General features: G+C 33.4%; 1 protein-coding gene across 1 annotated transcript in view; it reads left to right on the top strand.

Moving 5' to 3' along the window:
• The window catches only part of FSD1L (fibronectin type III and SPRY domain containing 1 like), an 80,623-nt gene extending 67,262 nt beyond the window's left edge, over positions 1-13,361 (top strand). Inside the window, exons 11-14 of the mRNA XM_023727421.1 lie at positions 52-152; positions 862-1,113; positions 4,314-4,402; positions 6,630-13,361. Coding sequence (XP_023583189.1) covers positions 52-152; positions 862-1,113; positions 4,314-4,402; positions 6,630-6,752 — 565 coding nt within the window. The 3' untranslated portion in view covers positions 6,753-13,361. The remainder of the gene's footprint in view (positions 1-51; positions 153-861; positions 1,114-4,313; positions 4,403-6,629) is intronic.
• The last annotated feature ends 218 nt before the right edge of the window (positions 13,362-13,579 follow it).

The following is a 13,579-nucleotide window of genomic DNA, read 5'->3' as shown; positions in this document are numbered from 1 at the left end:
ATGAAACACATCATAGAATATGTGTTTTTCTTTTTGTTCCTGTTTATATAGAAGTGGTACACCATCCCCCAAACGGACATCTGTAGGTTCCAGACCACCAGCAGTAAGAGGCAGCAGAGATCGTTTTACTGGGGAATCATACACAGTGCTGGGTAGGATAAAGCAAAATAGTTCTTCATTACCTCAGACTAAAGGCATCACACTCACCCTAGTGGGCTTTCCACTTGCTTAGAGCTGGAGTGGCTGCCTGTGTATTGAAAGAATATTTGCAGAAGTTTCTCTTGTTGAAGTCTAATTACACTGGGGAGTTTTTAAATTGTCTTATATTTGCTACTTTTAAAAATCTTCTTCCAGCTTTATGCAGTGCTTTCTCTATGTACGTAAGCCTTTAGAGGATAATAAAGAAGAAAAAATCTGAAGCATTTTATATTGAGAAAAAGTAGTAATAAATATAAAAGTAAAGTTATAGTGGGTACTCTGCGTTTAATTTCTGTGTACTAATATGCTTATTCTTGTAAAAAGAGTACTTAGTCAACTTTTTATGCTGTTTTATGGGACACGTGTAGATGAAAATCTATAACTAGTAAGGAGTTTTAAGGAGCCCTGGTGGTGCAGTGGTTAAGCGTCTGGCTGCTAACTGAAAAGTCAACGGTTTGAACCCACCAGCCACTCCGTGGAAGAAAGATGTGGCAATCTACTGCCATAAGGATTACAGTCTTGGAAACCCTATGGGGCAGTTCTAATCTGTCCTGTAGGGTCACTGAGAGTTGGAATTGACTTGATGGCAGTGGGTTTGGTTTTTTGGACTAAGGAATTTTACTTGGAAGAGATAGTCAAATCTGTGTTTCGGGTCTTTTGTAGGAGACACTGCTATTGAAAGCGGACAACATTATTGGGAGGTGAAGGCCCAGAAAGATTGTAAATCCTACAGTGTGGGAGTAGCGTACAAAACTTTGGGGAAATTTGACCAACTGGGAAAGACAAACACTAGTTGGTGTATCCATATCAACAACTGGCTACAAAACACATTTGCAGCAAAGCATAATAATAAAGTCAAAGCCTTGGATGTTACTGTTCCTGAGAAAATAGGTGTATTTTGTGATTTTGATGGAGGTAAGTTTACTTATTTTCTCTTAAGACAAATATTTGATCATAGTTACTTGTGTTTCAGCACTTTTCATTGGTAATCATCTATGCATAGATTCCATTAGTATTATGGTAAGTGTGTTTTGACCGACTAAGGGTTTGATCACAAACATAATTTCCGTTCAAGAATTGGCTGGAAGAGTGTGAGATGGCTACTTAGAGCCCTACAAAAGCACTCATCTATAGTACTAAGTAAATCTGAAAGAAAGTAAGTAAATCTGAAAGGCTAATTTTAGTCTTTAGCACTGTTTTCTTTTGCCCATTTTAATCCATTCCTTACCTTGTTTTATCATCTGTAAAGAGTAGTGGAATCAGAGTTTTCAAAATGGGGTAGACCTTAGAAATTACCTAGTCTCTCTGCTACCCAGTATATACTCAGTAGTTCACTGTCTCTGCAGATGGTCACCACTGTTCTGCTTTTTTTTTTCTTGTATGTGAAGTTTGTCTTAGAAGGAAGCCTGTTTCATTGTTAGACAGGTTTTGGTTAGAAGATTTTTCTTAAATTGACTCAGTTTGTCTCCCTATAACTTCTGGTCGTGTTGCTCTTAAATTTTCTCCCTTGAGGAAACAGAATAATCCTATGCTCCCTAACCCTAATTCACATGGATATCATTATTATTTAAAAACTATTGACATTGCTTCTCTGTTCCATTAGTTGTTCCTCTTACAATTTGATTTTCCAAATGCTTATAATCTCATATGGTTGTATACTGTTTTGCCAGTTTGTTTCTTAAAGATTGGTTCTTAGAGTAGACAATAAAACCTCTGCCCAGCAGAGGACAACAGTGATTTGGCAATGCTATGTTTAGTAATATGACTTGATAGCATTGTTGACCTATTTTGAGCTTGTAGCCACCTGATCCACCAGATCTTTTTTTCGTGGACTTCTATCAGATTCTTTTCCTCTTATGTTAGGCACCATAGGGTTATTTTTGTTGTTTTTAAACTCAAGAATATTACATGTATCTTTCTTTTAAGTTTCATCTTAATGCGTTTGGCCAAGCTTCCCCTCCTTTTAAAATTATCTAAATATTAACTTGATATTTATCTTTTGCAAAATTTCTTTAAGCTTTGAGCTCTTTGGATCTTATTTGATAAATATCTTCTCTACTGTCAATGTAAATAATGTATCAATTTTTGAAGATGACAAAGTATTGCGTTAAAGAACAAAAGTAATTCCCTAGATGCTTCTCTCCACGTTGACTCTTGAGGCTAATAATAAATCGTAAAAATAACAGTGACCTAGGTTACTGTTGTATAACCACATCCGAGTCCATCTTCTGCTAAAATTTACCATTTTAAGTAACATTATGGTGAGATAATTCCATGAACTACAAACCTACCTACTCAAATGAAAAAGAAAACAATTTTGGCTTGATTTATTTTTAGTGATGACATGCCAGTTTTGCTGCATTCTTTTTTACCTGTTCACCTTGAAAACTGTTAAAAACAGTTTTCCTCAGGATAGATGGCAAATGTATTAGTATACATTATTTTTTTCTTTTTTGATTATCGAGCCACCATTTGTTTATCTTCTTTCTTCTGTCTCCTTTCCCATACATACCCTGTGATTCCTCAAAGGTTCATGAGAAGTTAACCTAGAACATAGGTTTCAAGAAGGGGAGTTATGTAAAAAGAATCTGGCATCAGATTCTGAGGGCCTTGAATAAGTATAATAGACTGGTCTTTATTCAAAAGTCATGGGGGGAGGGGCTTCTGCAGGTTTTAGAAAACTATACATATGATGAGAATCTAATTTTACAAACTTTAGTCAGAGTAAATGGTTAAAGGTGGAAGACATTGGAGGCATACATAGCATAAGACTTTTCAGTAGGTAAGTCTTTCAGCAGTGTAGGGCAGAACTTTGTCCCTTTTGTTAACTATTGTATCTTCACTGCCTAGAAAGGTTTTGTTACGTAGTAAGCCCTCAATAAGTGTTGAGTGATTGGTAAGAGCTCCCAAGCTGTGGGGAATCAAGAGGAAGAATGGATTTGATGGTATAAAAGTAGAATTCATAGGACTGTGTAACTAAATATGAATTGAGGCAAGAGCCAAAGATGAATTGAAGATAACTCTGTAAGGTTCCAGCCAGTGTGGTCAATAGGATGGTGGTGCCATCGACAGGATAGAGAATGTAGAGAGTCCTGGGGAAGAATGAGATGCCAGCCCACCAACCACGTGGCATGTTTGGCAAGCATTTAGAAATTCAGGTTCAGAACTCAGAAGTAGAGCTGAAGCTAAATATTTGAGACAGTCTCACAGAGTAGCTACTGGAGATTGCACGGAATAATGTAATTAAGCACTCCTGCTCTGCTATTTGCTAGCCTTGTGACCACATGTAGGTTGCTTACTGTTTTGAGGTAATGTATGTAAAGCACCCAGTGCTTTATTAGTAAACATAAATATTAGTTTTTCTCTTCCTCCCTATTTGGTGGCAGTTGATTTATTTAGGGAACATTGTAGAGTAGAGGAGAGGGCCTAGACAAAGCATTGACATTTTGCATAGGGGAGAAAGGAAGAGGCAGAAGATATCCTCAGGGTTAGGATAAAAACCAAGAGAATAGCCATGGTTGAAGACTTTTAAGAAGGGAGAACAGATATAGGGAGGCTATTAGGTTGGACAATTAGAAGATCAGAGAGAGTTATTTTAGTGGCATGATCCTTTTGAAAGAAACTGTCAGAGGATTTTAAAAACTAACAAGGCTTAAGCAGTGATGACTATAATATGATTTCAAAGGCTGGAGTAACGGATATGGCCTCAAGTAGTTAGAAGACAAGGTTAATAGAGTAAACTTTAAATGATGGTGGGATTTGGGTAAAGAGACTGGTTATAGTAAAAGTAAGGAAAAAGGAATAGTCTTGGTTTTTACTGGGCTAATGAAACCAACGATAAAGAATAGTTTCTAGTTGAATAGGTAGAATAATGCCAGATTATGGAGGGTCTTAGAAACCAGGTAGATAGAAACTGGATCTGGGCTTTTTCTTACAACATGCTTATTACTGATTTTCAAGTGAGAATTATTAAGTCCATTCCTTATAATTTTTAACAAAAAATTAATGACAAAATGTGCAATTAGTTATACTGTTATGCATGATTATGTCTTAGTCTTCATTAAATGTCATGTTTTTTTGTATAATAAATAAGGCTTTTTTTTGTCTTTCTTTAGGTCAGCTTTCTTTCTATGATGCAAGCTCAAAACAATTGTTGTATTCTTTTAAGACAAAATTTACTCAGCCAGTGCTTCCTGGTTTCATGGTTAGTACCTACTTTACATTTAATTTGGTTTGACAACTAATGAGAATAATCTGTGCTGTATAGTTAAGGAGGCAGAGGCTCTTATTTTTTCTTCACATATCTCTCCTTTTCCCTAATCTACCTTAATCCATATCTGTGATAGACTGTATATTTTTGATATATTTTATTAAGTAAACTAAATGCTACTACATAAAAATATTCTATAGTATTTGACATTCATCCGTGTTGTTGTACCTTCACCTTTTTGTTTCTGAGTAGTGTTCCATACTCAGCTGCTAACCGAAAGGTTGATGATTTGAACCCACCAGCTGCTCGGTAAAGATTACAGCCTAGGACGCTATGGGGCAGTTATACTCTGCCATATCTGGTTGATATGAGTCGGAATCGACTCGATGGTACACTACAACAACAGTGTTCCATATACGTATGTACCACGTTTATTCACCCATTCACTAGTTGAAGGACATTTGAATTGTCTCCAGTTCTGGGTGATTATTAATAAAACTGCTATAAACATTCACATACAGGTTTTTGTTTGACCATAAGTTTTCATTTCTTTTGGGTAACTACCTAGGAGTGGGATTGCTAGATCATATAGTTAAGTGAATGTGTATAAGAAACTGCCTAACTATTTTCCAAAATGGCTGTACGATTTTGCATTTCTGTCAGCAGTTTATGAGAGTTCACCACATCCTTGCCATTACTTGGTATTATGAGAGTTTGTTGCTGTTGTAAAGCCATTTTAATAGGTACATAGTGGTATTTCATTGTGGCTTTCATTTTTATTTTTCTGATGACTAATGATGTTGAGCATCTTTTCGTGAACTTGTTGTCATTTGTATAATTTTTTTTGGTGAACTATCTGTTAAAATCTTTTTGCCTATTTTTTACTGGGTTATTATTCAATTTTAAGAGTTCTTTGTATATTCTAGATATGAGTCCTTTATCAGATATTTGTTTTGCAAATATTTTCTCCTAGTCTGTGGCTTGCTTTTTCATTTTCTGAACAGTCTTTCGAAGAGATAAACTTTTTCATCTGGATAAAGTCTAGTTTATTGATTTTTTTTTTCTCTCATGGATTATGCTTTGCCTATCTTGAGAGCATAGAGATTCAGTTTAGGTTTTACATTTATGTCTGTGATTCATTTTGTGATAATTTTTCATATGATATGAGGTATGGTTTAAAGTTCATTTTTTTTACATATGGATGTCCATTTATTCCAGTACCATTTGTTGGAAACTGTCCTTTATTGATTTGCCTTTGTACTGTTGTGCTAGATATTTTGAGTAAATTTTTTCTGAATTGCTTAATTTCCAAAAAAAGTAAGGTAGTAGTTATAAAATCAGAGGGTTGCTTATGTATTTTAGGAGTTATTACTGAACCTGTTAGTTTTGAAAATTTAGAATGTTAATTCTATAGTTATAAATTTCACAGATCTGTTGGTTTTTGTTACAATACTCCAGTTGTTTAGTAAATGTTGAACACTTAAGGATATAATTGAAGGTGGGAATACTAAACCATTTCTAGAATCTCCCTTGCTTTAAGCTGTGCCTGCTACTTACATGGCATTTGATGTTATCTTTTCATATTTTAATTCTCTTGACTTTGTTCCAAATTCACAAGCAAAGCAATTTATTTTTTTATAAACTTATCCACATTTATAGTAGTTAATGGAACCTGGCAAGTTCATCAGTATATACATTCACATTTTTCTTAGAAGTCTTTCTTAAAGAATTATAAGCGTTCTTATTGTTAACAAGTTAGGGAATAATAGCAATTGTAATGGATTTTACTCTGTCTACAGACAGGTCTTTGATTCATATAGTCTCAGAGGACACCTGATTATCAAAACCTGAAGCAATAATTGGGATAAGGAAGTTGGTTCTTTGAGTTGTTTTTTGGTTATGAAGAATAGGATCAGTAATGATAGCCAATATCTTTTGACTAGATTGGATTCTCTAAGTTTCCACAGCTTTGAGTTTCCTCTCTTTTGTGTAGTTCCAGTGAGTTATGCTCCCACAAAAACTTCCTCTGGCCTCTGTGGTTCTCAAAGAATCTGGGTTAGCCTTTCCACTTCCCCTCAGCTCAGATATGAAGGTTATCAGTTTGGAACTTATTGATGTCCATGTATGTAACATTTTGCCTTTCAAATGGAAATGTGAAGGATCCTTGAAGCTCTAATTTGATTTGAAATCTGATTGAAGCTCTGTTTTTGTCTTTTCTTAGGTTTGGTGTGGTGGACTTTCTTTGAATACTGGGATGCAGGTTCCAAGTGCTGTTAGAACACTTCAGAAAAGTGAAAATGGAATGACTGGTTCAGCTAGCAGCCTGAACAATATTACTCAGTAATGCCTACTCAATATATTAACCCCCGTTTTGATTGGGAGACTTCTGTGCAGTTACAAATCACAGGAATTTGTGAGTGGTGCATATCAGGTTTGCTACCTTTTGCTTTAAGGCCTGGAGTCTGTTAGCATTATACATCTAATATGAAGCATTTGCAGAAACTTACTGTGCAATTTCATAGAAGCAAGCAGATACCGAGTGAGAAACTGACATTTCGAAGAATAAGAAGAAAGGCAGTGTTTAAATTTTTATATAGAAACTCATTTTTGTGTTTCTTGGATTTTTGTTTTTTTTTTTTGATCTTCTACTATTTTAATTACAGATGGCAACTGTAGAACCTGGGGTGGAAAGCTTTTAAACCTTACCTTTTTTTCTCTATGCTTTCTCTCTCTCTCCCTCTCTCTTTTTTTAATCTCATTATTACCTATTATTTAGTTCTTACACTGAAGCTTTAAAAATATACTGTCCATTAAGGTTTTTCAGAAATTGATACCATTGCTTGGGGATGCTATAAAGGTTTTCTTATAATGGTTTATTTTTCCCGTTTTATAAATTTGTTGAGTTTTGCTAAATTATCTCCCTTGTTTGTTGACTACATTGTATATCATTTTCTCTTTTCCAAAATAGTGTAATATTTCCCTTATGGTTATAACTCAAAATAGAGAATAGATAGGGGGAGTTTCTAGGGATAATAGCTTAAACCCATTGCTGTTGAGTCGATTCCGAATCATAGCAACCCTATAGAACAAAGTAGAACTGCCCTGCAGGGTTTCCAAGTCTGTAATCTTTAGGGAAGCGGACTGCTACATCTTTCTCCTGCGGAGCAGCTGGTGGGTTCAAGCCACCAACCTTTCAGTTAGCAGCTGAGCACTTAACCACTGTGCCACCAGGATCACCCAAATTTCAGTTCTACACCTGTTGTACTAATGCAGTGACTAGAGGATATTCTTTATATGTTACCCTGCTTAATTAGACTTTTCATTCAGTCACTTTGGATGATGGGTAAGATTTTTTTTAAGCCTTATATTTTCTGACTTTGTTGCCTAGTTTAATCCCACTTTTAATAGTCGTCTTTGATAAAATTTCCAATTAAATTTGGTAAGAACTGATAATAATTATACTGATTTTTAACCTTTTTAGTAGGGGTGAAATTTTATTAAAGTTACATGGAGGGTAGAAAAACCTACCCTGTTCACTTTTTGTCTAAGAAGGGTAGGTTATAAAGTGAGGTGCTTAAAAGTATTCTTTACTGAAGTAATTTATATCTGCTTTTTAATAAGATATGAAATTGTTTAAAGAGTTGTTTTGAAAAAAAAATCTACATTTCCCTGACTGAATTGGCACATGGATTTTTCAAACATAACTATCCAGAGGTTATTTTCCTCTCCCGTCTTCTGCTGCATTCACTTGCTTTGAAAAGGGGTATGATTCTTCCACCAATCAACACAGAATAATCTTCCACAAACTAGGGGAAAATGTGTTAAACTATGAGTAAAACCTGTAGTTATTGAGCAGAACATATCTATTCTTAAAAAGTGGGTTAAAATTTGTAGCCCAAGTCGTTTAAACCAAACAAAAAGTTGTGATTACAGTATTTAAGAATTCCATGAGCACTTTTAAGATGTCTGAATTTTTATTTTCCTTTATTTTTTAATCTTTTAATTATTCTCCTTGACTTTCTGTGATTTTCATATCAAATGTCTTGTGCTATGACAACCTTTTTCCAAGAAGTGACTATTGCTGCTTGTATTTGAGTTGCTTTCTACAGAAAGACTTGTAGAATATAGCTCATTCTCTCTTCAAGTTTACTGCTTACTGATAGAATGTTATGTTCTATTGGTAAAACAAATCTAAATGAGAAACTTTATTTGAACTGGAGTATTATTTTTCCAGAGAAAATTTTTATCTTCACTATTTTCTGATGATACATTGGTAACTTTAAAGACTATAAGGAAGTTTAGAGAATAAAATATGCCCGTACGTATTCTTTTCATTCTCAAATATAATTTTCATTTTTATTCCTCATAGAGAATTTTGAAACAAATTTTCATATGTTCTGTTCCCTATAGTGGGATTATTCCAGGACCTAAAGAAGCAGGATTTTATAATCCCTTTTCTATAGACTCAAACTTGAAATAGTAATTTAGCGGTCGAGTTGCTTTATGTGAACCAGCTACACAGTTTACTTTAGCAAACATGACAGAAAAAGCCAGAAGCTCTTGTATAAAATTTTTATGATTATGTCTTATATATTATAAATGTGTCTTCTGATTAATTCAGTGCCTTCTTCCTCTAAGCATGCTCTTGCCCCATGCCCTATGCAGTGTCAACTGATATTTAAGGCAGAAAGCATTATGTTATACTGGTGAGGGCCTTCTATTGCAGGGGGATGGGGAAAATAATTAATCAGGGGCTGGAGAGGTGCATTTGATTCTTTCCTGTGCTCATGCCATCATTTGAGACTGCATATATGGGTTTTTCTAATATTCATTTGGAAAATATATTAATCTCACTAGGGAGGTTTTGTTTCTCAGAAGTTTGTACTAATAAATATGAAGTTAGTAAATCCAGACTCCACGTTCTCATCACATATGATCCTTAATATTAAATTATACTATTATTACTTCACAATAAGAATCTGAGGTTTTTCTCTTCCTATGCTTCTCCTTAAAGTTCTCTAGAGAACAGAATGTGTAGGTTTTTTTTGTTTTGTTTTGTTTTGTTTTAAGTGAATTTGCTGTTAAGTTAAACTAATGAAAGTTGCCACCCTCATTTTTAAACTAGAAAATAATCAATTATAGTGCCTATTTAAATAGTCTCCAAATAAGGTAGCTATTAACTTGATGATAATACATAACATTCTCATTTACATTTGAATTAAATTTAAAAGTATTGGGCTCTTTTGCTGAATTTCATACATTGTAAAAAGTTGATCAACCCTTTAAAGTATTTTTTATTGCTTTATTTACTCTTTGTTTTGCCAGGTCAAACATGATTGCTTTCTATAAGGAAATGCGTGAGAGGTTGACTGTAATGGATGTATGACAGGTGTAAAATATGTTTGATTAAAACATACATTTAGTATTGCATTTCTCTTTTAACAGTTGAATTCCAAACCAGTTTTAGTAAACTGCATTAGGAAATGAAGGAGCTGCTTTAAGCACTTTAGAAAAAGAATTTTTTATAATTCATTTTGACTTTTTGGACTAACCATGTCTTTAACTTGGTATATACATATACCAAGCATTTCATAACTGAATGCATCTAGTGAATTAACACACAGTGATTCTTTGTATGTTCCAGGAGTTACGTTAGTAAACAAAGTGAAAGTATTAGGGGCATAGCTATCTGAACATGGATTTAATTGATGGCATCTATACTATTTTGACAAACATGAACTACCGTACAGTTGGGGACTTGGCCTGCTTACTCTATTCTGCAAACAGTAATTTTTCCTCATGTTTTCATCTAAAGAGACATATTGGTTTGCTTTTGTTTACTCATTTATAAAATTAAAGCATGAATGGTATCATGTATGATTAGATTTTTTGAAGCTGGTCCTTGGTGGTATAAATAATACATGGAAATATTTGTAATGAAACCTTTTTATTAGGCTGATAATCTATGTTATGACCTACCTAGAATAATTAGTTTTTCCCTATATACTTTTTCCATAAAATTATAGTTATTTATGTATTTTTAATTGTTTCTTTTGGAACAATTGGGAAAAAAGTTTGGAAAAGGATATATATGGAAAATGTTTATTTCGAAGAATATAGAATGTAGACTTCTTATTCTAGAATATCTGATGCCATATTTAAAAAAAATTTGGAACTATGTTTTCAGTTCATAAATACATTTAATAATTCTGAAGACAAAAATGTTAGAGCAGTGTTCATTCATGGTTAATTCATACGAATATTTGAGTGTCTGGTGTGGCAGTCAAAATTTAATTACCGTTATCTTCACAAATAACGTGCCAATGTAAATAACATGCATACACGTATAGCACACGTAGCACGCTTAATAATGCACAAGGGGGTTGCATGGTTGGCAAAAAAGTATACCACGCACGTTATTTGTGTAAAAATATGGTAGTTTCTATTCAGATTTCTCAAATCAGTGAAGTTTGATTAATTGTGTGGATAGTTTTGCTGCTGTTGAGTAGTGTAATAAAGTTTGCATCTTAAAAATAATGTTTGCTAGTAGGTCAGAAGTTTAAAAGAGTGAATTTGTTATAGTTTGTTAAAAAAAAAATTCTAATGAACTGAATATAATGTGGTTCACTTTATACAGTCACCTAAAATTGGGTTTGGAAACGTTTTCTTCATTGATTTTATTTTTATACTGGATGTACTCTTTTAGGGAAGTATATGGCCAGCATAAGTTTACTAAGCATCCAGGTAACGGTAAGTTATTTCAGTTATTTTTAACCAAAATTGACATTTCATAATGTGGGCACTGGAACATTATAAGAGATCATGAGTGTTTTCTTAATCATCACAGAAAGATTACCTCATATTCAGAATAGTTTTAGTTTTATGTGTATCTTACAGTATTCACATTCTAAAGATATTTATAATCTTGATATGTCACATATGATTTTGTTACCTGGAATATTTGATTTAACCTAAATACTCCTAAGAATTTTGAGTAAGTTAGAGTTTATATGGATAACATTCGTTGTATATTGTTTTCATCAAAAAGAGATTGTTGAACATACCAGGTATAAGGGAATATTGGCTTATACATAAAGACCAGAAATTGCCATGGTACTTTTCTCTTCAGACTACCCAGTTATTAAACTAAAACAGTATTTGTTATTTCTGGGTCAGTATAAGGTACTAATTTTTGATTCAAAATGATTTAAGCTATGTTAGTTTAAACAGATATGTTTTCTTAATGACACCTGTTCTATATAAGTGGGTCCTTGAGAATGGACATGTAGAGGATTTCATAGTATGTAGGCAGAAGGTAGGTGAATGTGTTTATTTTGGTTTGGAGCTTATTTAGTATACACCAATTTTAAATAAGTCAAACTGTAAGTGATTGGTAAAGGCATCTTTATTAGTATTAGAACTTTTCGGAGAGCAAAGGCTTATGGAATGCATTTTTTTTTTAAACATTTCCAGTATCTCTGAGGTACCAAAGCAATGAGTCTAATTTACCTTTAAAATCAAATTTATAACTAGTTCATACTGTAAGATACATAATAGCTAAATTTTTGAAATTATATTAAAAACCACTAGTCTTTAAAATCTCTGGATATGATATAAAAAAGATTTTTGCTTCATCTCTTTTAAAGTACTTAAAATTAATAACCTTAGCTTTACCATGTACTAAATTTATGACTTCTGTATAAGTCATTTGTCTTCTTTATCTCCATTGCCTTGCCTATAAAATTACAATCTTTTTAGCCTACCTCACAGGGCTGTTGTGAGGAATAAAATAAAACAAGAGTGTGTGGAGTTGCTTCAGAGACCGTAAAATGCTATGTATGTGTAAGGTATTATTTTTAGTTAATGGATTTGATGCTTCTCCATGCCATTTACTTTGATAAAGCATGTGCTTGAAAGTGGTATCACCAATGATTTCAAACGTGATTAAAAAAAAAAAAAGGAAATAATTGTCAAAGACTTAAATAAACAGAATTGAAAATTGCCAGTTAAAATGTCCTTTAACATTCATTTAGTTTGTGCATGATCTGCGGCCTTTTTGTAGTTTCTCATCAAGCCCATTACCCTGTAACAAGAGTTATTAGAGCTGTAAAATTACTCCCTTAGCAGTAGTGTGTCATTGTGGAATAGTAGCATAAATAAAAACTAAACTAAGCTATATCTCCTTCGAGGCATTTGAACTTTCAATTTAGGATGGCCGAGTGCCACATACAAAGACTGAATTTGGCCTAAATAATTCCAAACAACTAAATGATTCAGCAGTTGTTGTCACTGGATAAGCGATACTAAGATGTGCTGCCTGAACATCTGGCAGCTTCGTTGCATTGTCATTTTTCAAAATAAAATGAAACCTTGTTAACCTGGAAGTCGTTTAGTATCTCTCCTGCCATAGTTGTTTTGCTTTAAAATTGGATTTATAAATGTTTTACAGATTGCCTTAATCTACACATTATTTTGTATGTCTATCATTTGGACATGGTTTTGCTATGCAGTTCTGATAATAAAATTTTTAATTCCTTAGGTTTTACCTTTAAGTTATTGATGAAGAAAACTAATAAACTACTTATGATGTACTCAGTGCTGCAAAAGATTGTTTTAATAAGCATATTGACTCATCTTCCTTAGAAACAAGACAAAACCTTTAAAATGGTTTTTTAACCTTAAAGTAGGGGTATTCAAAGTGGAGTAACTTGTATGATGAAATGACTGTATGTTCTTTATAGATATGACTGAGTTAAAGTTTCCAAAAGCACCTGGGCTGTGTCATCTAAAAAATAAACTTTTTTCCTGCCTTCTTTTACTTCAGTGGTTTCATTTATCAACTCTTTTATTGAGTATCTACAATGTGCTATTGGGATAGACAAGATTAAAAAGTCACAGTTCCTTTGCCCAAAAAGCTTTATGTTTTAGAGTAGTGCTGTTCAACAGAATTTTGTGCAGTGATGGAAAGTTCTATATTTGCACTACCCAGTACAGTAGCCATAAGCCACGGGCAGCTGTTGAACACTTTAAATGTGGCTAGTGCAACTAAGAATATAAATTTTTAATTTTAGTTAATCTAAAGAGCCACATGTTGCTAATAACTACTGTTTTGGATACTGCAACTATAGATGAAAACATGCTATAACTAACTGTAATATAAATTAGGAACTT

Source organism: Trichechus manatus, unplaced genomic scaffold (genome assembly GCF_000243295.1).
Source record: "Trichechus manatus latirostris isolate Lorelei unplaced genomic scaffold, TriManLat1.0 scaffold00016, whole genome shotgun sequence".
NCBI lineage: Eukaryota > Metazoa > Chordata > Mammalia > Sirenia > Trichechidae > Trichechus > Trichechus manatus.
This window is presented reverse-complemented; position numbering and strand designations above follow the sequence as displayed.